Source organism: Piliocolobus tephrosceles, chromosome 15 (genome assembly GCF_002776525.5).
Source record: "Piliocolobus tephrosceles isolate RC106 chromosome 15, ASM277652v3, whole genome shotgun sequence".
Taxonomy (NCBI): domain Eukaryota; kingdom Metazoa; phylum Chordata; class Mammalia; order Primates; family Cercopithecidae; genus Piliocolobus; species Piliocolobus tephrosceles.
Window position 1 is genome coordinate 61,676,120 of NC_045448.1, and position 27,364 is coordinate 61,703,483.

Consider the following 27,364-nt stretch of genomic DNA (forward strand, 5'->3'; position numbering starts at 1 on the left):
CCTCACAAATTGTTAAGTCACTCTGATTCCCTCAACCTTTTTGACTATTTTTTGTTGTTGTTTCTGAGATGGAGTCTCACTGTCACCCAGGCTGAAGTGCAGTGGTACGATCTCCATTCACTGCAACCTCCGACTCCCGGGTTCAAGCAATTATCTCTGCCTCAGCCTCCCAAGTAGCTGGGATTACAGGCGCCCACCACCACACCCAGCTAATTTTTGTATTTTTAGTAGAGACAGGGTTTCACCATTTGGCCAGGCTGGTCATGAACCCGTGACCTCGTGATCTACCCGCCTTGGCCTCCCAACATGCTGAGATTACAGGCATGAGCCACCGCACCCGGCCACCTACTCTCTTTTAGTGATATTTTCTACTCCATTTAATCTCATTCATTTTTGTTTACCGGTCTTATGTCAGTATTACCAAGACTATTTGTAAATATTCTTAAGATCTAGTCAGAATTACAGATATCAACCTGTAGAGCCTATTCTTACACTACAGTATTCCTTGCATAAACACTTATCATATTTTTAAAATGTTGCTCAAGTGAAATTAACTTATACCTCTAGTAACTCTGACGAAACATCAAATTTGTATTCTCTGCCATTTTCTTCCTCTGGTTCCATGCGTTTGTAAAACAGCATATATGCACTGTGTGTCTTTAAGAAGCAAGAAAAAATATATTTTCATTTTGACAAAGTATCACTCTAAAAGTAGACAATGCAGAAGAAAAAAACAATATTAAACTATACATAAAAAAATGGTTACCTTTTCAAAAGAGAAATCCATAAATTTATCTGTAACAGAATCATAGGTCTTGGTCTGTTTAAAAATACAAAAGTTTTACTTCTTTGAAAAAATGGGTATACTCAGCTATATTTATATATAAGTTATTTCATAAACAGCTATTTTATACTTAACAGTAACTTTGTAAGTAGTTTTCAAACAACACCGCGTTCTAAAAATTGTATGTACTTCACAATTTGGCCAATATATCCTAATATCTTTTTTTTCAGTTCTTATTATTTTTATTATTTTTAGAGAACACTATAAAGTTGAGACTCAGAAAATTTTACTGTAAGAAAACAAATGAAGACAGTGAGGCAAGGAAACAGTTGGCCTTGTCCTAATTTTGGTAAACGCAGTAAGTAGAAATAAAAACTGAATTTAAATAGTTATTACTCAGCAACATTATAAATGAGAAAAGCATATTATTAAAATATCTCATTGGCATGAAGCTGTAATTTATTCTGACATCTCAAAACATCTACCTCCACCAGTCCTTCACAAACATAATTTTGAACCTCAGAGTTGTAGGTAACTTTATGCAGATAAAATGGATTTGTCAGTACACACTTTAAGCAGTGCCTGATGGGAGACAGCAAGAGCAGCATCAGAAAAAGAGTCAACCAAAAATAATACACACACACACACGCACGCACACACGCACACACACACACGATGCAAAGGAAAGAAAAGGGACCACGAAGTAATGAGAAGCAATCAGTAAAGATCTAGATTTGAATAAGAAAGAAAGATCATAGGACAAAAGAAGGCTGAACAAAGGATCACAGACAGGTAAGTGAACATGTGGAATATTACGAGGAATTTAGTGCTGGGGCTTCTGAGAACTTAAAGGCTGTTTCCTAATAAGTAAGGACATGAGGATTCTACTGGTAATTCTGGAGAACTTCAGGTGTGTTGTGACAGAAAAAATTTAAAAAGCCAAGGGAAGCAGACAAGCAGCATTATGGGCGATTAAATCAGAAGGGACAGAGGCAGACGTTTTAAAACACGAAGATTCAAAACTTTTTTTTTTGGAGACAGAGTTTTGCTCCTGTCTCCCAGGCTGGAGCGAAATGGCATGATCTCAGCTCACTGCAACCTCCACCTGATTCAAGTGATTCTCCTGCCTCAGTCTCCCGAGTAGCTGGGATTACAGGCGCCCGCTATCCCACCCGGCTAATTTTTTGTGTGCTTTTAGTAGAGACAGGGTTTCACCATGTTGGCCAGGATGGTCTTGAACTCCTGACCTCAAGCAATCCACCCGCCTTGGCCTCCCAAACTGCTGAGATTACAGGCCTGAGACATCACGCCCAGCCTATTTTTTTTTTTTTTTCTTGAGGTGGAGTTTTGCTCTTGTTACCCAGGCTGGAGTTCAATGGCACAATCTCAGCCCACTGCAACCTCCACCTTCCGGGTTCAAGCGATTCTCTTGCCTCAGCCTCCCGAGAAGCTGGGACTACAGGCGCCCTCCACCACACCTGGCTAATTTTTATATTTTTAGTGGAGGTGGGGTTTCCCCACATTGGCCATGCTGGTGTTGAACTCCTGACCTCAGGTGATCCACCCACTTTGGCCTCCCAATGTGCTGGGATTACAGGCATGAGCCACCACACCTGGCCTCAAAACATTTTTTAAAGATACTTCACAATAAAATAAATAAAAGAAAAAATAAAGTGGACCTGCAATTTGAAAAACTACTTTTTAAGAGAAGAGCCTTGCTCTTCTTTTTTTTTTTTTTAAAAAGGAAACATTCGGCCGGGTACAGTGGCTCATGACTGTAGTCTCTGCACTTTGGGAGCCCGAGGTGGGCGATCACAAGGTCAAGAGATCGAGACCATACTGGCCAACATAGTGAAACCCCGTCTCTACTAAAAACACAAAAATTGGCTGGGTAGGGTGGCGTGTGCCTCTGATCCCAGCTATTTGGGAGGCCAAGGCAGGAGAAACGGTTAAACCAGGGAGTCGGAGGTTGCAGTGAGCCAAGATCATGCCACTGTACCCCAGCTTGGTGACAGAGTGAGACTCCATCTCAAAAAAAAAAAGAAAAAAAGGAAACATTCTAGGAATAACATCTACAGATGTAATTCATTTAGTCGTGGCTTTAGTTGTAACTAAATATTTACTTCCCTATTCTACCCATTTCCAAATTGTTAGCAAGTGGCCTGCTTTTCTTTTTCCATTCAGCAGAGTAGACAAGAACACTGAGAAGCAATAAGGAAACACTTCATTAAAATCTGGAATGTGTATTATTTCTCACCTTTTGGCTAAGATCAACTATAAAATCCAGAATGTAAATGGCTAATTCATAACAAATATGGTTATTAAGTCAAACAACAACTTTATTTGGGCAAAACTATGAAACAGAAATGACTAATATTTGTCTTGTGGAGAATCAAGAGAATATTTTAACACAGTTCTCAGAAAATTGATACTAGGATAAACTGTCTATAGAGAAGTGAAATTATTACAATACTACTCCAACCTAAATGTCTTTTAGAACGTCTATTGTCGGCTAGGTGCCGTGGCTCATGTCTGGAATCGCAGCACTTGGGAGGCTGAGGTAGGTGGATCACTTGCGTTCAGGAGTTTGAGACCAGCCTGGCCGACAAGGTGAAACCTCATCTCTATTAAAAATACAAAAATTGGCTGGGGATGGTGGCAGGCACCTGTAATCCCAGCTACTCCTGAGGCTGAGGCTCGAGAACAGCTGGAACCCAGGAGGTGGAGGTTGCAGTGAGCCAAGATGGCGCCACTGCACTCCAGTCTGGGTGACACAGCAAGATTCCGACTTGGGGGCAAAAACCAAAAAAGTCTTTTGTCAATTATGTCACAGAGATGTCCTTTTTCTATCCAGTAACTAGTGTTATCCAGGTTGCTGCTGGTGTTATAAAAAGCACTGAAAGAACAATCCTTTAAAATTCAGCTCAAGCCAACCTCCTTGCCAAACATTTTTTTAATTTCTTTTTTTCTTATTGTGAATCAGGTAGCCTCTTGAGCCACAGTAAGCTAAGAGAGACTCCCTTGTCAAAGATTTTTCAGATTAAGTCAGTAATTTCTAATCCCACAGAATTCACTGAGTAAACAATTTACTCAATCCTTATTCTCATGGCACTGTAATTCAACTCCCATAGTACTAAGCTTTTTATTTGTCTTACCTTCTTAATCAGGCTGTTGTGGAAAGTAGAAACAGCACTTTAAAAATATTTCTGGAAACATACTAAACTTCTAATAAATATCAGTTGAATAAATCTTTAGTTTAATCATAGCAATTAAAAGAAAGTTAAGCGACTCTGCTACTGGATTTTGGATATGACAAGGCACAAACCATTTAAAATTTCTGAATAAAACTTACCGTCATCTCTCCACCAAAACATTCAGATGCAAGCTGAGCAGAATCAAAAGGTTTTACCTCAGCATCATTAAAAAGATACCTAAAATAGAGCATATAGTATTAATCCAGTATGCATATACTGAATATCTTCATATTACATCTAATATTTTTTGAATAACCAATGTTACAAGTGTCCATTATTTCATGAGGTAAATTCTAAGTTCTTATTTTTACAATTCTAACCTTCTAGAAATTGGAAATATAATTTTATAACATACTCTTAACCACCTTATCTGATTAGACAGATCCATTTATAACCTAGGATTAACAAAAGAATTCATAAAAGAAATAAAAAAGTTTGCTTAAATATAACACGTAATGCTATTAGGAAAAATTAAGAGATGTGAGAACTTTCAAAGACAGATACCATTTCAAAATTTATGATCAAAAAAAGATTCAAAATATACTTATGGAAACATTCAAATGGATAAAAAAAGGAAAAGGCACCATGGACACGACGGGTGAAGAAGTGAAAAATAACTGAATGAAACTATTCTGCTAACTGAAAATCAATTAACAATTGTACATTTTCTTCAAAGCAATATCCCCAGCACTTAGAACAGTGCCTAGCACACATATAGTACCTACAGGCTAGACCCTACCTCACAATATCTGAAGACCAAAAAACAGGTACTGGGGACTATTTAATGACTTCCAACCATTAACTTGATAAAACGATAAAAAGAAAATGTGTGTGGTCCTCCCAATAGGAGGTGAAGCAAGCAGAGCATGCAGGTAACTTCTAATGGCACATATAAGGCTACCCTGTAGAAGATATTCAATACGCAGCTCTTAAATGAATAGAGAAGGTAAGAGTTGAAATGTTGTCTATAAAGCTCCTAAAGTTGTCTGCAAAACTGTGTATTCATTTCTCTGAGGAAAGGATACAAATTCTCAAGAGTTAAAAGATCTATATGTTTAAGAACTGATCTATACTGTCTGTTGAAAGTTATCTTCATTTAAAAATTTTGTCTGCCTCATTTCCAACTTTTGTAGAAAGTTTTTAGAAAACTAAGCACTGAAAACATTTCAGAAAACTACCATAAATTCTTAAAGGAAAAAAATTTCGAAATATTTAAAACTCACCATTTATTGTTTTTATAAGCATGGGGATTTACTATATCTCTGATAAAGCTATAATAGTGCCCACCATCTGCCGTTCCTGTGTGAACAGTCACTCCTATCAAGTCATATTCATAGCTCTCTGAGTCTTTTGAATGATCATTGACTTCTTTAAAACCTGAAATGATTTACATAGAATGGAAATAATTTTCCAAACTTCACAACAGTTACTTAGAAGCCCTTTTTATAATAAACTTTATTACAATATTTTATTCTATTAACACCATTTTAATAAAATAAAAATAATTTTCCCAGTGTCACAACAGTTACGTAGAATCACTTTTTATAATAAACTTTATTTACAGAAATAAACACAAATAGTTTATATGTTAAATATGTACAAAACAAGTATTTGCTAGTCATTCACCATCCTTAGCTTACTACCATAGAGGACATATTATACAAACCACTAGTAAAACAACCACGTGTTAGTACATAATTATGGACAACTTCAATATAAAGTATAAATATAAAATATTTTTGTTTAATCTGACTAGTCTTTTGAAATAGGTAGTATAAAATGCTCCATTCTATTTAATCTTACTAGGAGCAGGCAAACAAAGGACCTAAGAAGGAACTGGCATACTTCTTTTATTCTCATATTAAGAAAAGTGGTTTAAACATGGTTTGAACAGTTGGCCAAAAAAAGGAAAACGAAGCATTGTACTGGCAGCTTCCAAATACACATCAGTTAATAAAAAACACTATGTGTTAGGAGATTTGTGTAGACAGAAACAAAATAAAGAAAAAGGTACACTTCCTATCCCCAAAGATTTAAAATCTAAAGGTAATAAAAGATACTGAGGAAAAAAAAAAAATAGAATGGTCTAATAAGTTTAAAGACAACGTATGATTTATGATGTGTATTCCCACTACCACACAGAAAGGAAAAAGTAGAATATGGAATAAGGAAATGACGAGACTTGGCTGACTTGAGGGTACAGTCTGAACTGGAACATGAAGAGATAATTAGGTCAGTAAGAGAAGCTTACTTAGAACAGTGCCTAGCACACATATAGTACCTACAGGCTAGACCCTACCTCACAATATCTGAAGACCAAAAAACAGGTACTGGGGACTGTTTAATGACTTCCAACCATTAACTTGATAAAACGATAAAAAGAAAGTGTGTGTGGTCCTCCCAATAGGAGGTGAAGCAAGGTGTCAAGGCAGTGGCTGAGGAGTGTAGATATGCTTACAGAGGCAGTGCCAGGATCTGACTGCATCACTTGTGGCCTAACAAATTCCTTTATCCTGGCATAAATTCTGCTATCTCCACAAGTGGAAACATCACAAGAAATACAAATGAAGCACAGCTATGAGGAGGTTCTGCTATACTTTTCCAGAAAAAAAAAATTTTTTTTTTTCAAATAGATGGAGTCTTGCTCTACCATCCAGGCTGGAATGTAGTGGCATAATCATAGCTTACCGCAGCCCTGGACTCCTGGGCTCAAGTGATCCTCCCATCTCAGCCTTCCAATAGCTGTGACCACAGGAATGTGTCACTGCACCTGGCTAATTTTTTAAATGGTTTAATAATAGGTCTAAAAGGTAGGATGTGCCAGGCACGGTAGCTCACGCCTGTAATCCCAGCACTTTGGGAGGCCGAGGCGGGCGGATCACGAGGTCAGGAGAGTGAGACCATCCTGGCTAACACAGTAAAACCCCGTCTCTACTAAAAATACAAAATAATTAGACGGGCGCGGTGGTCGGCGCCTGTAGTCCCAGCTACTCGGGAGGCTGAGGCAGGAGAATGACGTGAACCCCCCCAAAAAAAAAAAAAAAAAGTAGGATGTATACATACAATGCCCACTTCTTAACTCTGCCTGTCATCTCCATTGGGCCATGCCTTACAACTTATTTTTATTTTTTTGAGACACAGTCTCGCTCTGTCGCCCAGGCTGGAGTGCAATGGCACGATCTCAGCTCACTGCAACCTCCGCCTCCCTGGGTTCAAGTAATTCTCCTGCCTCAGCCTCCTGAGTAGCTGAGATTACAGGCATGTGTTACCACATCTAGCTAATTTTTTTGTATTTTTAGTAGAGACGGGGTTTCACCATGTTGGCCAGCCTGGTCTCGAACTTCTGATCTAAGGTGACCGCCTGCCTCAGCCTGCCAAAGTGCTGGGATTACAGGCATGAGCCACTGTGCCCTGCCTTCTACAAGGTATAAATATACCCAAAGCCTAACAGTAATAATTCCCTCTCTTAACTCTGTATTTCTTTATAGCTATAGTTACCATCTTCTCTACTCTCGTCAAGGAAAGGGTATGTCTCCTGAAAAAATAGTGTGCATTCATTGCTTACACCTCTCATGTCCCATTGAGTGAGGGTAAAACATTTACTGGATACTCATTAAGTGCTAGGCACTGGAGTTAAAGACTATAACATGGTTCTCTTTCCCGAAGTTTAGTGTACAGAGTAAGTGGCTTCTCCAAACCTTTAAAATTTTAATCAAAACTCTTTATACAAATAAACGTTGCCAGGACCCCAGTTTAGACAAAACAGAACTTATTCCTAAAGAAGGAAAAATGAGCAAGAGGCCAGGCCCAGTGGCTCACACCTGTAATCCAAGCACTTGAGGAGGCCGAGGCAGGTGGATCGCCTGAGATCAGGAGTTCGAGACCAGACTGCCCAACACGGCGAAACCCTGTCTCTACTAAAAATACAAAAATTAGCTGGGCCTGGTGATGTGTGCCTATGGTTCCAGCTTCTTGGGAGGCTGAGGCACAAGAATTACCTGAACCTGGGAGGTGGAGTGAGCCAAGATCGTGCCACTGCATTCCAGCCTGGGAGACAGAGTAAGGCTGTGTGTCAGGAAAACACACACACACACACACACACACACACACACACAAAACAACATAAAAAGACTCACCCCACGAGATTTAAGCTCCACAAGAGCGACAACCATGCTTATCCTGTTCACCACTGTGACTCCAGTATATAGAAGAATGTCTAGGAACCTAGTCCTAGTAGATACTAAATATTTACTGGTTAACTGACTGAACACACGTCATTGTCTTAACAAACATTCAATTTGTGTTAACTATGCAGTTGATGAAAACTTTGTAATTATGACTACCTTGTTACGGAGATTGACAATAATCACAGATAAGAGAAAGAAATGGAGAAATCACCTTCTTTCCTCTCACTCTTTCCCATAAGAAAATCTTCTGTATAGGGCGTCATGTCCAAACGTAATGGGAAGGAAAAGTGTGTATTCACTTTCTCTTTCATCATCGTGACCATATTAAATGTGTATCTCATAGTATTGAAACTCAAAATGCGAGGCAATTTCTTAAAACAAGCCCTGAGAGACAAGAAAAAAATTAATAAAGATTAGTTTTCAAAAATACTTCAGTTGGTTTGATTTCTGTTATGCTATATCCATTTTAATTCTCAACTCAGAGTTAAGAAGTATAGTAATCCCCCTTATCCGCAGGGGATACCATCTGAGACTCCTCGTGTCTGCCTGAAACTGAGGACAGTACTGAACTCTATATACACTATGGTTTCTCTTAAACAGACATACCTATAATAAAGTTATAAATTAGGCACAGCAAGAGATTAACAAGTATTAATAAAATAGAACAATTATAACAATATACTGTTCACAATTTCACAGATTTTAGCAACCTCATTGTATGATTTTTTTTTCTTTTCATATTAAGTTGAGAACTTTAAGGCATTTTACAGTTTCTCTTTGGCAAAGCCCAACTGTTATGATCACTAGTGTTACACTTTGGTGCCATTAAGTAAAATAAAGGTTTCTTGAATACAAGCAGTGCAATACTGCGAAGGTAACCAAAAGAGCTACTAACAGACTAATGAACAAGTAGTGTATGCACCATGGACATACTGGACAAAAGGATGGTTTACATCCCAGGTGGGGACTGTGTCAGATTTTATCATGCTACTCAGTCCAGTGGGCAATTTAAAACTTAAGAATTATTTTTGAAATTTTCTATGTAATATTTTCAGACCTTCCTTGTCTGCAGGTAAACAAACTACAAAAAACAAAACCACACAGAAGGGAAACTACAGAAGTATTCTAAATAACATTCTTATTAAAACTATACAGTCATTCCCTGAGCACTAGGGAGCAGCACTGGTGCTCACCCTTTCCCCACCGCCCACCACTGAAGGGCAGCCCGATGCCTGGCAGCCACCCTCTAGCACCATGTCACAGAGCACAGCCCCCACGATGCAGGATGAGAGTCTGCAGGGCTCCTGGGTAGAATTACACTTTAGCAATAATAGGAATGGGAGCAATAATAGGAATGGGAGAAGTAGTTTCTACTTCTACTGGTGACATGGAAAAAGTACTGTTGGATGCCCAGCATGAGTCAGGACAGAATATCTCCCAGAGTTCTCACTGTGACAGGATACCTCACTCACAGACATCAGAAGATATCAACAGAGCTGCTGAAACAGACAGCCACAGCATTGGAGAGAAAAATAGTTCTAAGGCTGGGCACAGTGGCTCATGCCTGTAATACCAGCACTTCGGAAGGCTAAGGTGGGCAGACTGCTTGAGGCCAGGAGTTCGAGACCATTCTGGCCAACATGGCAAAACCATGTCTCTACAAGAAATATAAAAATTAGCCAGGTGTGGTAGTGTGCACGCCTATAATCCCACCTACTTGGGAGGCTGAGGCTGCAGGAAGCAAAGATCACACCACAGCATTCCAGCCTGGACAACAGAGCAAGACTCAAAAAAGAAAAAAGAAAAACAGCTCTCGGTCTGAGGAAAGTTATGTTGAGAGAAGGAAGAAGTTGAAAGCATCTTCAAAAAACACCTCAGACTGCACATAGGATTGGTTGAGTTAACCAGAAAAAATCCCCTCCTCAAGGAGTTCCTCTCCTAAGGGCTTGCTGTACATTAACGCATATAAGTTTTACAACAATCCTATAAGGAAAATACTGTTACTCTTTCCTGTAAACAACCCACGTGCATGGCCACTCTCAGCATGAGAAACACAAGCATCATGAAGAAAGGGGGCATATTCTCTGCAAAATTTCTGAAGGTTTTTCTTTTGTCTTGGCTGTTCTCTCATTTACTGGCCACTGGATTGGGGATGTCTATCAAAAGGTGGCTGACAACCTCCACCAGCACCTTTTCATGAAGAATTGGAATCTGGCTGTTCATTAGCAGGACTGTATTTGAGCTTGCACATAGTAAACTGAAGAGCTGTTATGAACCTTGTATGACTGCATCACTTGTGTTTATTTGCTCTATGACTGCTGCATTCATAATTTAATAAAATCAAAGAATAGACACTAAAATCAGGCTGATGTATAATTATACTTATGGGATCAACGGGCAAGTCAGACTGATTAATATCTACTGTAAAAATTTGGTAGTACATTTTCACTGGATATTAGATATAAATACCTGAATATAAATTATTTTACTAGTCCTGATGTATGTAGTATTTTAAAAATTATCTATAACCTTAATTCAGTTAAAAAACTGTATTTCAAAAGAATGAAAAACACTGATATTAAAATCACTACTTTAAGGAGTTTGTCCAAAATAAATACTGTGGCCTTATATTACACTATTATACAAAATATTATTTAATTTAAATGAATGCAGGTTGTCTACTAAAGATTATACATAACTATGCTAATTTTTCTTAATAAACAGAAGCCAAGATATAACTACAAACTCAGCTGTATCATTTATATACTAAACTATCCTTGGTTTTGCAGTATAAAGTCTTCAGCCTCTGATTATTAGGTAATCAACTTGGATGATGAGTCAGCTGCTCAGTATCTTTTTACTCTTCATCACTCTGCATTTGTGAATTTATTCCTATCCTTTGTCCTCAACTTTTGTGTACTCTTAAAAATCAGTTTTATTCTAAGCAAATCTGTGTCTACTTTAAAAGACTGGAAATGAAAAAAATCGTTGCCAAATCCATCAGATTACTGTATTTACATAAGGTTTAACATCATATGTCATAAAAGCTTCTTGATGAAACCAGGACTGTTCCCCATTTGGACATTTTTTTCTTTCTACAGCATTCTTGTTAGAAAGGCTGCCCCCTTGATATACTGTATATACGTGACTGTGCATTTGTTTCATCTTTCCATACTTAATTTGGTTGTTAAAATAAATCAAACATTTTAATTTGTTTAAAAAAAACAGCAAACACAGTCACAACTTTTTCCATTCTGAAAAGATTTTCCTATGTCAACATAAGAAAAATAAAATGTTATGGTAAACTATGGTAAACACCATGATAAAGATACAAAAGGGTACTATGGAAGCATGAAAAGGAGTTCCATCACACTCCAGGGCCAAGGAAATCTTTGGTTCAGAGTTTTCTTCCCTAAATAAAAGGAATAAAAATACTTATTTTTGTGAACCAGAATTGCAAAGTCTGGTTGTAATCCCTTATTAGATGAATGACCCTATATAAGTTACTTAACCTCTCTGAGCTTAATTGCTGGGTTGTAAAATGGAGACTGAAACATCATGGGCTGGCAAACAGCATTCAGTTAAGTGTCAACTGCTGCTACTACAATAACAATAGCAGCAGCAGCAACAGCAGAAAATCAACTGATCATCTAAATCCTATACCATAACTAGCAATATGTTCAATTTAAACAAACAAAAATATACAAACTTTGATATACAAAAAAATGAATTTTAGGGAGTAATTTTTCACTGCACACAAAGATCAAAAGATAATTTACTTAAACCAAGAGTACAGTCAAAAATAAAAAAAGTATGAATTTAGGGAAACAAGGAATGACAGATGTTACAGGCAGAGGGAATAAAACGTTCAAAACTTCACTATTTTAGATTATTTGGGAGACTGGCAAATGAAGTATAACAGAGTCAAATGTATGTAATGACAGAGTGTGAACTTCATCCTAACAATTTTGAAGAATAACTAATGAGCTTGTGGCATGGGGTGAAAGCATGCATTTTGTCAATAAAAGAGATGAGCAGATCCGGAAAGACTGGAGGACAGGTGATAAGCACAGAAAAGCATTCTAAACCAAGATGACAAAAATAAACAAATCACTAAACTACCTTCTGGAAAAACCCAATGCTTTCATTCAGCTGTCATTTTCTTAGTTTAGAATGCTTTGTCAGTAGCGTATCAGTAAAAAATTGGTACTATGGTGATTGATAAATTACTCAGGTAAAATGAATAGACTGAGAAAACCAGAGGTCTGAAGATAGAGCAGAATATGATCCTATTGAGGATAATAAGCACTTTGTTCACTTCCTCAATTGGCCCATTTCTGTTGAACATTATGTTAGTACAGAGATATAAAAGTATGGTAAGAACAAAAATGACTGACTACCTGGGAGAGATGTGACAGGTATTTCAGAAAAACAGCAGAATCTTATCAGTCAAAAGAAGGAGGTTATGAAGAATGATAGATGTATTCAATACATTTATTCCAATTAGAAAGAGATTCTCCAAAGAACTTGACTCAGACCCTTGATGATCTTTTAGTGTCTCATTTATTATATTCCTCTACAACAGTTAACTTTTGACTGACTCCATTATATATATGTCCCTAACTCTTATCCTAACCAAACTCTCATCAGATGAGTTTGTCTTCTTCGTGTAATTACCTGCATAGCTATGCTTTCATTTGACTATGTCCACCTACACTTTTTTTTTTTTTTGAGACGGAGTCTCGCTCTGTCGCCCAGGCTGGAGTGCAGTGGCCGGATCTCAGCTCACTGCAAACTCTGCCTCCCGAGTTTACGCCATTCTCCTGCCTCAGCCTCCCGAGTAGCTGGGACTACAGGAGCCCGCCACCTCGCCCGGCTAGATTTTTGTATTTTTTAGTAGAGACGGGGTTTCACCGTGTTAGCCAGGATGGTCTTGATCTGACCTCGTGATCCGCCCGTCTCAGCCTCCCAAAGTGCTGGGATTACAGGCTTGAGCCACCGCGCCCGGCCCCAACTACACTTCTTGAAATTGGAAAAATGAATACCATCCCTTTCAAATAAATACTGACCTGGAAAACCTCCTCTTAAGCAACTTCAGTGTCTTATTTTATAACGACTTTTTATTCTCTGCCTTCAAACATGCTCAGGTATCTTTCATCTAGAAAAATCCTTTGAGCCCCAAGACTCTTTCTGGCTACCATCTTCCTTGCTGTCTTGCTGTTTTTATTGCTTTTTTTTTTTTTTTTTTCTTTTTTTAAAGACATAGTCTTGCTTTGTCGCCCAGGCTGGAGTGCAGTGGCATGATCTTGGCTCACTGCAACCTCCGCCTCCCAGGTTCAAGCGAATCTCCGGCCCCAGCCTCCCAAGTAGCCGGGACTACAGGTGTGAGCCATCACAACCAGCTAATTTTTGTATTTTTAGTAGAGACAGGGTTTCACCATGTTGGCCAGGCTGGTCTTGAACTCCTGACTTCAGGCAATCCACCTGCCTTGGGCTCCCAAAGTGCTGGGATTACAGGCATGAGCCACCGTTACCGGCCTGTTGCCAAACTTTAAAAATGAATAATTTATGCTTGATTCCATGTGTCCCAACAATGTTGCTTCTATTCCTATAACCTGACAAAACACATCACTAAACTACCTTCTGGAAAAACCCAATGCTTTTATTCAGCTGTCAGTTTCTTTCATCTCTGTGAATTATGTTAATTGATCATTTTCTTCTTGAGATTCTCTTCCCAGTTTTGGGGTTATCATTTTATCCTGATTTTCTTTCTTTCCTTGTCTTTCATCTGTCACTTCATCCTCTGTATTTTTAGGTTGACTTAGCTCTTAAGTCTTTTCCAACAACTACATTATTTCTCAGGCAGATATTCTGATAGATTCAATCACACAGATAAACCTAAAACTGGGATGGCAATAATTTGATGCCATCGTGTTACCAATCTTATTTTCCACTATTGTTCCATGTGAATACAGTAGTTAAAAATGCAGGCTGACCTAATCCTAGATTTTAAACACATTCAAGGACATTTTTATTTCTCAACATTTGTTCCTAGTAACTAACTGCATAAGACGCTCTTTTCAATCCAATTTCTATTTGTCTTTCAATATAAAATTAAAATGTTTACTCAACTACTCTGTCCTAAACTTGCCATTTTATGGCTCTTAAGAGCCTTTTGGCCAGGTGCAGTGGCTTCATGCCTGTAATCCCAGCATTTTTGGAGGCTGAGTTGAGCAGATTGTTTGAGTCCAAGAGATCAAGACTAGCCTGGGGAACACATGAATCATGAAATAATAATTAATAAAGAAAACTAATGCATGTTTGGTATGCATTAGTAAAACAAGTATAGTAATTTTTATTTTTATTTTTTTGAGACAGGTTCTCAATTTATCGCCAAGGCTGCAGTGCAAAGGCACGATCATGGTTCACTGCAAGCTACCTTCCAGGCTCAAGTGATCCTCCCGATTCAGCCTGCCAAGCAACTGAGACTATAAGTGTATGTCACCACATCCGCTAATTTCTAAAATTTTTTGTAGTAACAGTGTTTCCCTATGTTGCCCTCCTGGGCTCAAGTGAACATCCTTGAACTCCCAAAGTGTTGGGATTACAGATGGGAGCCACTGTATGTGTAAGGCTTCAAATTTTTATTTGAAGACCACTAAATTATTATTTTCCAAGAAATTCTACTAAAAATGAAAGCTGAGGAAGACTATTTTTGATCAATGTACCAAAAACATATGTATCCAAAAATAACAACAATACACTGGAAAGGAAAGAAGAACCAGCTTGAATGTATTATAGTATAAACACGTATTTAACACTCTAACTCAACAGTTACTCTCAAATCTACCTCTACTCTAGACCTCTCACCAAGCTCTAACCGTAACAGCCAACTGCCTGCAGGACCTTTCTACCTGGATGTCCCAATGAGAACTCAAATTCAACTTGATTATCTCCCTGAAATTTGCTTATTTGTATCTTAGGAATCAGTATTGGTAAAGTTTCTTTATTCTGTGACTCCATGTCTTCACATGTAAAATGGGGATAATAACAGCATCTATTGCAAAGAAATGCTGTGAGGATTAACTGGATTAAAGTTCTCAGAACAGTGTTTGGTAAACAAAAAATACTTTGGAAAGGCTAGCTAGTAGAAAAGTCCCTAGTTAGCTACTACAAAAAATTCCAAAAATAAACAGTTCATAAGTGGTGTGCTGTTCTGAGTATCACGATAAAATCTTTGTACCATCCCTTGTTCAAAGGGATGTGAATCATCCCTTTGTCCAGCTTATCTGTGCTGCAGACACTACCCACTTACTGGTCACTTAGTAGCTCCCTTAATTATTACATGGATTGTCATAGTATTGCAATGCTTGTGTTCAAGTAACCCTTATTTGAGTTAATAACAGCCCCAAAGGGCAAGAATACTGAGCTTCATTTGTAACTTAAACTTTATCATAGGTATGTTATGTACAGCAAAAAGCAGTATATATAGGGTTCAGTACAATCTGAGGTTTCAGACATCTATTGTGGGGTCTTGCAAAATTTCCCGAGGATAAGGGGGTCCACTGTATTACCTAAGAAAATGCCACAAAAGCTAGACATCTGAGACTCGATACAGATAATGATGAAAATGATCAATGTACTTATTGTCCATGTATCTGTTCCCCAAAATCTACAGTTTCAAGTTGACTGGTTACCACTTTCATACAGCTCAGTATATGTCAAAATAAATAGTGATTCACTGAACAACTAGATGAAAAGTTGCTCCATGAGACTGAGCTCCATGCAGCTGATTTTACCCTAATCATATAATTTCCATAAAAATTTAATCTTAGTTTACCCTTAGTTTGTGTTCCACGTCTATGGTGAAAACAATAAAAATCATTTGAAAAAGCATACCTTTTTTCGGCTCGTACTTTCTTCCCACAATGAGAACAAGTATACATGTTATCACCTTCCAAAGTGTCTTTTATAGTAACTTCATCAAGAGATTCCTGTGTATAAGACCACATTTAAAAGCTTCACATGATTGTTTATACTATGCAAATATACAAAAGGTGGCAATTACAATTTTGGCAGAATGCTCAGCAAAAAAAATTTTTTTTAAAGAGTAAATTCTTAAATTTTAGTAAACTGTTTTTCCTCATATTAAGATATACTACGAATCTTAGGAACTTTTTTGAAGGGTTAATTAAAAATTTAAATTTTGATTGGGCAAAAAAGAACTTTATGGTTGATCCTTAATTCTTATTTGAACAGCACAGTAACAAGAAAATACATAAAAACATGAAAAAAGTTTAAAAATATCAAGATGACAAACATAAACCCACTATACACAAATAGTTAAAAGCATAAAGTAAAAAAATTATGTGCATTAATACTCACATAAATGTTCTTCATATCAGCCACTTGGCACCTCACAGTATAAAACTCTTCAGCAGTTTGACTAACATGTTCACAATCCTAATCAGCAGACATAAAAAAATTAGTAAAAATTAGCAAATTATAATATAAATGAAAATATATTAAGAGCTCCAAAAAGTAAAAACCAGGTATAATACTTACCAAGGATACAACATTGTTTGTAATTACACCTCCAAATAAACTTTTGACGGTATTTTTCTTTAACATAAAACAAACAAAAAATACGAAACTAGTTAAAACGCAGGCAAACCTGTTCAAATTTCAAAGGCACTTTTCAGTATTCTGATACTAACCAGTTCTGGAGACATTTCTTCGATTTTGGTAATCAGATCAGTAAAAAACTCTGTCATATCTTTCTGTTCCCCAGTATTCAGAGGCTGCTTATCCATGGTGTATGTTTTACAGAAAGGTCTAGGATTATATGCTTTGCATTCACTCTCCTGCAAAGAAAAAGAAAGGGGAACATTCTAAGTGTCAGATAAAAATAAGAAAATTACATGTTCTTCAATGAACGCATAACAAAAACAAAAGAACAGGTAGTAAATCTATGAAGTTAGTTTTAAAATGGTCTATTTCTTTCTAATTTTCATAGCATTTTTAGTTTAACGGTCTTGGTGCTAGAAGATTCTTAAATTACCTAGGATATATGTATTTTCAAGTCAAGGAATTTATAGGAAGAAATCTGAGATTCAAACGACTCACAGCCGGGCGCAGTAGCTCATGCCTATAACCCCAGCACTTTAGGAGACTGAAGCAGGCAGATTATGAGGCCAAGAGATTGAGACCATCCTGGCCAACATGGTCAAACCTCGTCTCTACTAAAAATACAAAAATTAGCTGGGTATGGTTATGCATGCTTGTAGTCCCAGCTACTTAGGAGGCAGAGGTTGCAGTGAGCCGAGATCATGCCATTGCACTCCAGCCTGGCAACAGAGCAAGACTCCATCTCAAACAAACAAACAAACAAACAAACAAACAAAAACCACTCACATCTATATTGCAAAGCATAAAGTATAAAACCTTCACAGGCTGAATAAACTTTCCCAGAGATTGAACTTTAACAGATTTTAAAATAGTCCATTTAAACCAGCAATTTTCTATTTGTCAATTCAAATGGCATTTCTAGCTCTGTTAAAAGGAGATTAAAGGCCGGGGTGGTGGCTCATGCCTGTAATCTCAGCACTTTGGGAGGGTGAGGCGAGTGGATTGCTTGAGGCCAGGAGTTCAACACCAGCTTGGGGAACACAGCGAGACCGTGTCTCTACAAAAAATAAAAAAGATAGCCAGGCATGGGGGTACACGCCTATGGTCCCAGGCGGTGGGGCAGTGTCGAGGTTGCCATGAGATGAGATGGCACCACTGAACTCTAGCCTGGGTGACAGAGATCCTACCTCAAAAGATAAACACAGTAAAAAATACAGAAAAAAGTATGACACAATCCCTGTCCTCAAGATGTAACAGGTGAGAAAAGTAACACATATAAGAGGTAGAAACAACAAAGAGGAATGATGACTTGGAATCCTCCGGTTAATCTGTGGAACAGATGGTCTCTTAGAGAGGTAAAAACCAAGCTGACTCTTGAAAAATGAACATCAGAAGAAAATGGAGAAGAGTGATGCAGGTAAGAAACAACAGCAAAAATAAACCCACAAGTAATGAAGCAGCAGGGTGATGGTCTCCAAATGGAGAGGGATAAGATAGGAGGTTAAATGAAGGGTAGGGGCAAAAAACCCAGGGGGTGTGTGCCATGGTGATGAGCTTGAATACCATTCTGTTTGTAATGAAGCAGCACTCAAGAGTTTTAAGCAGGGGAATGATATTGTAAGATCTTAAGCAAGGGAATGATATTGTAAGATCTACTATCTTTTTAAAAGACTGATCACTTTTATCGTTTTAGGCATTGTAATTAAGGGATAAAAAGATAAATCAGCTAGAAAGCTGCAAGCACAAAAGGGGAAGACCTTGTGACAGAAAAAGGATGAGACACAACAGATTCTTCAAAGGACAAATTAAGAGAATAGACAACTGAGATAACTTTTAAAAGTTATTATGACAAATAACAGATAACTGACATACGGCCCCGGGCATGGTGGCTCACGTCTGTAATCCCAACACTTTGGAGGCCGAGGCGGGCAGATCACTTGAGATCAGGAGTTCGAGACCAGCCTGGTCAACATGGTGAAACCTATCTCTACTAAAAATACAAAATTTAGCCGGGCATGGTGGTGTGTGCCTGTATTCCCAGCTACTTGGGAGGCTGAGGCAGGAGAATCACTTGAATCTGGGAGGTGGAGGGTTCCAGTGAATTGAGATCACACCACTGCACACTAGCCTGGTTGACAGAGCAAGACTCTGACTCAATAAATAAATAAATAAATAAAAAGAAAAGAAAAGAAAAAGAAAGAAAAAGGAAGGTACATAGTTATGACAAAGCCAGTTCAAACGAGCTCCTTTTAACGTTTTTAGGTTCTGTCACAGGGTATACCTAATTCGTTTCCCTCCATGTTTTTTTTTTTTTTTTTTGAAACAGAGTCTCACTCTGTCACCTAGACTCGAGTGCAGTAGTGAGATCTCAGCTTGCTGCAACCTCTGCCTCCTGGGCTCAAGCGATCCTCCCGTTTCAGCCTCCAAAGCAGCTGGAACTACAGGCATGCACCACCATGCCTGGCTAATTTTTTGTAATTTTTTTTAGTAGAGATGGGATTTCACCATGTTGCCCAGGCTCATCTCAAGCTCTTGAACTCAAGCCACCTTGGCCTTCCCAAATGCTATAATTACAGGCATGAGCCACAGTGCCTGGCCTAGCCTCCATGATTCTTAAACATACCATCAAATATGTAAACATTTTCTGAAGCTCCAGAAGAGTGGTCTTGTGCTTCATATCCTCTGAATACTGAAAATCATGAGAAAATGCCATTAAAAACACAGACATGATGGTAGTAAATTAGGCATTCTAGCAAAGAAAGTCTTGCAATTGTGCACTGTATCTGTTTTCATTCTTTTGGCTATATAAAAGAAAAACACTGACACATTCAATTCTTTGGTAATTATAGCATTAAAAATTGTAATACTTTGTTACATAAATACAGCCATCACTATCAATCATATAAGGAAACTGAAGAGAGATTTTTAAAAATCACTTTCTAGGTTAACACTTATTTCATACAATGCTGATGATTTCCAAGAATGCAAGAATGAAAAACACTTCAGGTGCAATCAAAGTTGTCTTCCACAGGTAAACATACACATTAAAAAAAAAATACATTTGAAATATTAACCAATGACATCCCATCATCATTTATTCATATCTTTACTCTTTCTGGAACGGTATATTCTTCACAATGAAGATGAATATCAGCCAGGATCTTTGAAAACTGTCTAAACATTCAACTATCAATAACTCAAATTCAGGAATCTGGCTAGACTCACACATTAGAGACTTAGTATTGAACACCAAGCCTTATCGGAAAGATCTATATTCATGCAAGGTACTTACTAGACATATTCTACCTCACTCAAGTATTAAAATAAATCTATAAAGTAGGTATTATCCTTATTACAAATTATTACCTCTCACAACTTTGAAAGTCTTGTGGAGTAATAGGCGTCCACATGTCAAGAGTATACATTAGTTATTTTTGCCAGCTTTATGGAAGTAAGACTGCAAGTAATATGGCTCTGCTGTTTAGCAGCTTATAATCAAATTGAGGTCAAGATATGGACTAAAATAGAGATCTGTTCACCATGTAATTACTATAAAATTATATATTAAATGCAACAGGAATTGAATAAAGGGAATCAACAAAATTGGCAAAATAACTCCAGTGTACTCCTGTTGTATGAGAGGCTTAATATTCCATATTACGAAAAAAGTCACACAAAATGAAATTTTCCAAGTATCAAAGCACTGATTCAGAATACAAAAAAGGTCAGGAATAAAGACCTGGATTTATATTTTTATTATTCGAGAATACAGTATGAGTTGGCTCAAGAAAAGAGTGCCTAAATTTATTAAAGTCAAGCAACAACGAGAGAATTTTACTTAATGTGCAATTTTAAAATACATACATAGCCTGTATCTATATGTATTAACTACCTAAAAAAATGTGTTCACATCCATTAGGATGGCTATTATTAAAAACAAACAGAAAATGACAAGCGTTAGCAAGGATGTGGAGAAATTAAACCCTTGTGCATGTAAAACAGTGTAAGCCCTGTGGAAAAGGTAAGACTATTCCTCAAAAAATTAAACACAGAATTCCCGTATGATCCAACAATTCCACTTCTGGTATACACCGAAAACTAGTAAAAGCAGGAACTCAAACATGTTTGTACACCCATGTCCATAACAGCATTATTCAGAACAGCCAAAAGGTGAAAGCAACCCAAGTATGCACTGACAAGTGAAAGAATACACAAAATGTGGTACATAAATACAATAAATTATAATTCCGCCTTGAAAAGGAAAGAACTTCTGATACATACAACAGCATGGATAACCCTTGAAGATACCTTAAGTAAAATAAGCCACTCACAGCCAGTCACAAAAGGGCTGATACTATATGACTCCACTTATATGAGGTACCTGAAACAGTGAAATTCACAGAGATGGAAGGTAGAACAGTGGTTGCAAGGGGGGTTTGGAGGGAGAATGGAGAGTTAAGTGTTTAACAAGTTTCTGTGGGGAAGGTGAAAAAGTTCAAGATGGAATGGTGGTGATGGCTGCAAAATAATGTGAATGTATTTAATCCCACGAACTGTATATATGTATAAACGGTTCAAATGATGAAGTTTATGTTGTATGTATTTCACCACAATTAGAATATATGTAGCTTTCTTTAAATTTTCTGTGAGCATAAGAAAAGGAACAATAGAAATAACTGAAGTGTTATCTTAAGATGACTGAAGTCATCTTAAGAATAAAGTGCCCACTTGACTAGAGTACTTGCCAGAATCCTATCAAATTCTGTTAAGAATTTTTGACTGGGCACGGTGGCTATAACCTGTAATCCCAGCACTTTCAGAGGCTAAGGCGGGTGGATCACGAGGTCAGGAGTTTGATATCAGCCTGGCCAAGATGGTGAAACCCTGTCTCTGCTAAAAATACAAAAATTAGCCAGGCACCTGTAATCTCAGCTACTTGGGAGGCTGAGGCAGGAGAACTGCCTTAACTCGGGAGGTGGAGGTTGCAGTGAGCTGAGATCGCGCCACCGCACTCTAGCTTGGGCAACAAAGCAAGACCTCGTCTCAAAAAATTTTTTTTCTATGTACATAGGTCTACATTTTTTTTTTTAACTGTTTACTCTTATTTTAGATTCAGGGGTACATATGCAGGTTTGTTATACAGGTAAACCGTGTGTAACGGGAGTTTGGTATATAGATTGTTCTATCACCCAGGTGATAATAGTACCAATAGGTAGTTTTATAATCCTGATCCTCTTCTCACACTCCACCCTCAGAGAGGACACAATGTCCATTGTTCCCATGTGTCCATATGTACTCAACACTTAGCTCCCACTTATAAATGAGAACATATGGTATTTGGTTCCCTGTTGGTGTGTTAGTTCACTTAGGATAATGGCCTCCAGTTCCATACATGTTGTTGCAAAAGACATGGTCTTATTCTTTTTTACAGCTGCATAGTATTCTGTGCTGTATATGTACTACATTTTCGTTATCTAGTCCACTGTTGATGGGCATGTAGGTTGATTCCACGTTTTTGCTATTGTGAACAGTGCACGTGGATGTGTCTTTACAGTAGGATGTTTTATATTTCTTTGGGTATATACCCAATGGGACAGCTGAGCCAAATAGTAATTCTGTTTTATTTCAGAAATTGCCAAGGTGCCTCCCACAATGGCTGAACTAATTTACATTTCCACCAGCAGTGTATATGCATTCCCTTTTCTTTGCAACATTGCCAGCATGTTATTTTTTGACTTTTTATTAACAGCTATTCTGACTGGTTTGAGATAGTATCTCACTGCAGTTTAGTTTTGTATTTCTCTAATGATTAGTAATACTGAGCATTTTCTCGTACGCTTATTGGCCGCATGTACGTCTTCTTTCGAAAAGTGTCTGTTCGTGTCCTTTGTCTACTTCCTTTTTTTTTCCTTTTTATAGATAGTCTTGCTCTGTCACCTAGGTTGGAATGCAGTGGCACAATCTCGGCTCACTGCAACCTCTGCCTCCCGGGATCAAGCGATTCTCCTGGCCCGGCCTCCCGAGTAGCTGGGACTATAGGCACGTGCCACCACACATAACCTTTTTTTTCTTTTTTCCCCCGAGAGAAGTCTCCCTCTTGTCCCCCAAGTTTGAGTGCAATGGCTCCATCTCAGCTAACTGCAACCTCTGCCTCCCGAGTTCAAACAATTCTTCTGCCCCTGCCTCCCAAGTAGCTGGGATTGAGTCACCTGCCATCATGCCTGGCTAATTTTTGTATGTTGGCCAGGCTGGTCTCAAACTCCTGACCTCAGGTGATCTGCCTGCCTCGGCCTTTCAAGGGGTTGGGATTATAGGCGTGTGCTACTGCGCCTGGCCAAAGGCCTTTTTTTTTTTTTTTTTTTTTTTTTGAGACAAAGGCTCGCTGTGTCGCCCAGGCTGCAAAGCATTGGCGTCATCTTGGCCCACTGCAACCTCCACCTCCTGGGTTCAAGCAATTCTCCTGCCTCAGCCTCCCAAATAGCTAGGATTAGAGGCACCCACCACCACACCCAGCTATATTTTTTGTATTTTTAGTAGAGATGGGGTTTCACCATGTTGGCCAGGATGGTCTTGATCTCCTAACTTCGTGATCCGCCCACCTCTGCCTCCCAAAGTGCTGGGATAACAGGCGTGAGCCACCACACCCCACACACGGCTAACTTTTGTATATTTGGTAGAGATAGGGTTTCACCATACTGGCCAAGCTGCTTTGTCCACTTTTTAATGGGGTTGTTTTTGCTGGTAAATTTAGTTTTTAACTAAAAATACCATTTATGAGACCTACTCATAATCAGCACATCTGAGTGTTCCTTCTGTTTCTACTAGTTCCTAAAAGTGTTAATAGCTTTAAAGGTGGTTATCAATATGAAGAAGAAAAACCAAGAAGCATGACCAAGTTGCCAGCTAGAAAGAAAACCACTGAAAACATGCTTCTTTAATAACAACTGCTTTTATAAAACTATGCAGGTGGGTATACCAAATTTATTCAGAAATATTTCCATAAGCTAAATGAACTAATCATTCAACTACTTTTAGTCATAATGTACAGAATAGATTTTAAAATAATCAATAACTAAAGCCAAAACACCCAGAACCACTTGAGTAAACTATAAACTGGAGACTTTAAAGAGTAACTTAAACATAACAAAGAATTCAGAGAAAGTATATAAAGCACTGCAATACTTAACAGGGAAAAAGAAACCAAGACAAAAGATAACATGATGAGGCCAGGCTTGGTAGCTTTACACCAATAATCCCAGCACTTTAGAAGGCCAAGGTAGAAGCATCTAGTAAGCCCAGGATTTGAGACCAGCCTGGGCAACACAGTGAGACCCTGTCTCTACAAAAAGTAAAAGTAAAAAAATTAGCCAGGCATAGTGGCATATGCCTATAGTCCCAGTTACTCAGGAGGCTGAGGTGGGAGGATCACTTGAGCTCAGAATGTCAACACTGCAGTGAGCTATGTTCACGCCACTGCACTTCAGTCAGGGTGACAGACACTGAGGCTTGCCTCAGAAAACCAAAAATAAAAAAATCCGAGGGCAAGTATAAAGGAAGTTCATCAAAAAACCCTAAAAGCAGGACACAAAGGCAAACTAAAGAATACCCAATGGTTGGCCAGGCATGGTGGCTCACACCTGTAATCCCAGCACTTTGGGAAGTTGAAATGGGAGGATCGCTTGAGGCCAGGAGTTGGAGACCACGCTGGTCAACACAGAGAGACCCCGTCTCTATTTATTATTTTAAAAAACAAACAAAAATAGCCCAAGGTAAAAAAGAATGAAAACTAGAAAGTGAATAAAAATAACATGAAGCAAAGCTTACACGAACAAATTAGGTCCACAATCCGATTCACTTTGGGATAAATATAAAAGATACAAGCTCAGTGATTCTGGTAATATTTCTCTACCTGGATTCAGGGTTTCCTTATTTTCTCTGTAATAAAAATATGTATTTATTTATTTTTCTTTTTTATTCTCATATGTTCTCCCAGTGAATGCGTTTTTACTGACAACATGATATTCACTGTATACAGAGTATGTATATTCCATAGCTGTTTTCCTTTGAGAACTAAATTGTACTACAGCATTATGAGTAATCTACTAAAATATAAAACTATGTAAAATACACATTAGCTAGTTACTGTAATCAAATTTACTCTTATTTATTCACAAATTATTTTTTCAAACATTTACAACACTGAAATAAAAATTTATCAACAAAATATTAAAATCTGCTTTATAATTTTGATTTTTAAAGTGAGGAAAATTCTACCTTGGCAGTGAAGACAGCCTGTCTTGCCTCAGGTATCATATAAAGTTGCTGAATAGTAGAAGCCAAGTAACAAGTAGCTCCAAGGTTAGTAAGGCCAACAAATCTACATTCAGCACGGACATCTTCATGAGGCCAGTAGTCCCATTTATAAGGTGCATGGGCTGCTGAAGAAAGAGGGAGGAAAAGATCCCCCCCAAACGAACTATGAAACATAATGTATTCTGCTTACATTAACAGCCTCTACTTCCATTAGTTACCTCGTTAATACAGATTGTATATAATTTTTTAAATAAAAAAACACACATGAAAACTAATTTATTTTCTAAAAATTCAAGACCTTTAAAACTTGATTTTACTTGGCATCAAATTACTTTTACAAAAAAAGCCAAAGTATTTAAAATGCATATAAACCGGTCCTTCACATCAATGTTTACTTTTTAACTTTAATAACACCCTACCAATAATCATTTATAATGTTAAAGTGTGTGAAGAGCAGATTCTTTTAATGGTGCCCTCAAAATCTTATTTCTGAATTCAAACTGTATAAAGCTTAAAGGAAAAGAAGAATGCTTACACTGCATGTGTTGTGCCATAACCCAGTTGTGTATTAGCCTGTAGTTCTCAACAGACCCCTTTACCATCTCTACTAACAAATCGTAAGCAGCAGCTCTTGAAGAATGTGATTTGCACTTTGGCTGTTGTCGGTCCTTAAGACTTGGCAACAAAAACAGGAGATTGAAGATATCTCTCAAAAATTCCTAGGGAGTAAAAGGAAACATAAGTTATCTAACCTGAGATATTAATTACATTCCAAATATAGTTAACATATAAACAGGATGACAAGCTACAATTAAGCTACTCAAAAACATATAGCAGCATGATATACTATCATTTGAAAGTCCTCCCTATGTTCATTTCTTAGAAAAAATGAAGGCAGCGATCATCTTTTACTCTTCTCTCCTTTTTGATACCTAATTAGCTCATTCTTAGACTTTTCATGTACAATGTTGTTATTTTCTCCATTAAGCAATGTAAAGTTTTTGTTAAGTCCTCATTAGTCCCTTGACAAGTCTGACTGGTGCTTTTGCATTAACTTTTCCCTTACTTCTCTCTACTAATAAATAATAGCAACAGTATCAGTGGCAAAATCAACAGTTTACTCATACTGTTGAAAGGTAGTACTGTTGTACTTTTTCTAAAATGTAGTCTGAGAAAGTAGGTGCTGGGTTATCTTTTCCACTTGTTCTTTTCTAATTGGTCCTTTGTTATTTTACCAAGTGATCACCCTCACACATCCCAAATAGTACTATGACACATTGTTCTGGAGAGAACACAGTAAGACTGAGACTCTTGCTACCCACAGAAAGGCAGGCCTTTGCCTACAGTCTGCAAACATCACTGGTAAGTAAACAGCTCCCTACCTTGATACAAAACTCTCTAAGTGAGAACAGTGGCTCACTGTGCCTAACAGGTTTATGCTAAAGACCTGTTTTCCTTTCAGGAATCTGGAATTTGGGCAACTCTGGTCAGTTTCACAGGCACTATGTGACTACATGATCCACCCTGTGATAAAACCAAGGACTCCTAGGCTCAAGAGAACTTTCTTGGTAGACAATTCACATGCGTCGTCATGCTCACTGAGCACATCTTATGGAACTCCAGTGGAAGACAACTCTTAGAAAGTTGCAACTGGCTTCCTCCAGACTTTGCCTTGACACCTTTTTCATGATTTTGCTTTTTATCATTTTGCTGTAATAAATCTTAGCCATGAATATGACTATATGCCGAGTCCTATGAGTCAGTGAATCAACAAACCTGGGGGTGGGTCAGGGAAACTCTTGAAAGGCGTACCAAAAAAAGAAATTTTTGAAATATTTTTCCATAATGACCTCACCTCGTTTAACTCACTATCGTTAAAGAATGTGTAATTCATAGTTCTTAGCAAAGAAAAGTAAGGTTAGCTAGGAAATATGGAAAGTGGTTAGGAGCTTTTTAAAAAAAAAAGAATCTCACTGTCACCTGAGCTGGAGTGCAGTAGCACAATCTCAGCTCATTGGAACCTCCACCTCCTGGGTTCGAGCGATTCTCCTGCCTCAGCCCCCTGAGTAGCTGGGATTACAGGCATCTGAACCTACACCCAGCTAATTTTTTGTTTTGTTGAGATGGAGTCTCGCTCTGTTGCCCAGGCTGGAGTGCAGTGGCACCATCTCGGCTCACTACAAGCTCCGCCTCCCAGG

The 27,364-nt window shown here is 38.0% G+C and overlaps 1 protein-coding gene across 4 annotated transcripts in view; it reads right to left on the reverse strand.

Moving 5' to 3' along the window:
• The window catches only part of USP34 (ubiquitin specific peptidase 34), a 291,540-nt gene that overhangs the window by 55,382 nt on the left and 208,794 nt on the right, over window positions 1-27,364 (reverse strand). For all 4 annotated transcript variants that reach the window (XR_002734953.2, XM_023228313.2, XM_023228311.2 and 1 more), the window contains exons 42-53: window positions 25,702-25,885; window positions 25,128-25,288; window positions 19,477-19,542; window positions 16,943-17,089; window positions 16,791-16,847; window positions 16,611-16,688; window positions 16,125-16,219; window positions 8,437-8,609; window positions 5,262-5,415; window positions 4,137-4,215; window positions 767-820; window positions 562-657 (exon numbers count right to left, since the gene is read on the reverse strand). Coding sequence is in view for 3 of the 4 variants with exons in the window: in XM_023228313.2 (XP_023084081.1) it covers window positions 562-657; window positions 767-820; window positions 4,137-4,215; window positions 5,262-5,415; window positions 8,437-8,609; window positions 16,125-16,219; window positions 16,611-16,688; window positions 16,791-16,847; window positions 16,943-17,089; window positions 19,477-19,542; window positions 25,128-25,288; window positions 25,702-25,885 (1,344 nt within the window). In the remaining variant the exon portion in view is untranslated. The remainder of the gene's footprint in view (window positions 1-561; window positions 658-766; window positions 821-4,136; window positions 4,216-5,261; window positions 5,416-8,436; window positions 8,610-16,124; window positions 16,220-16,610; window positions 16,689-16,790; window positions 16,848-16,942; window positions 17,090-19,476; window positions 19,543-25,127; window positions 25,289-25,701; window positions 25,886-27,364) is intronic.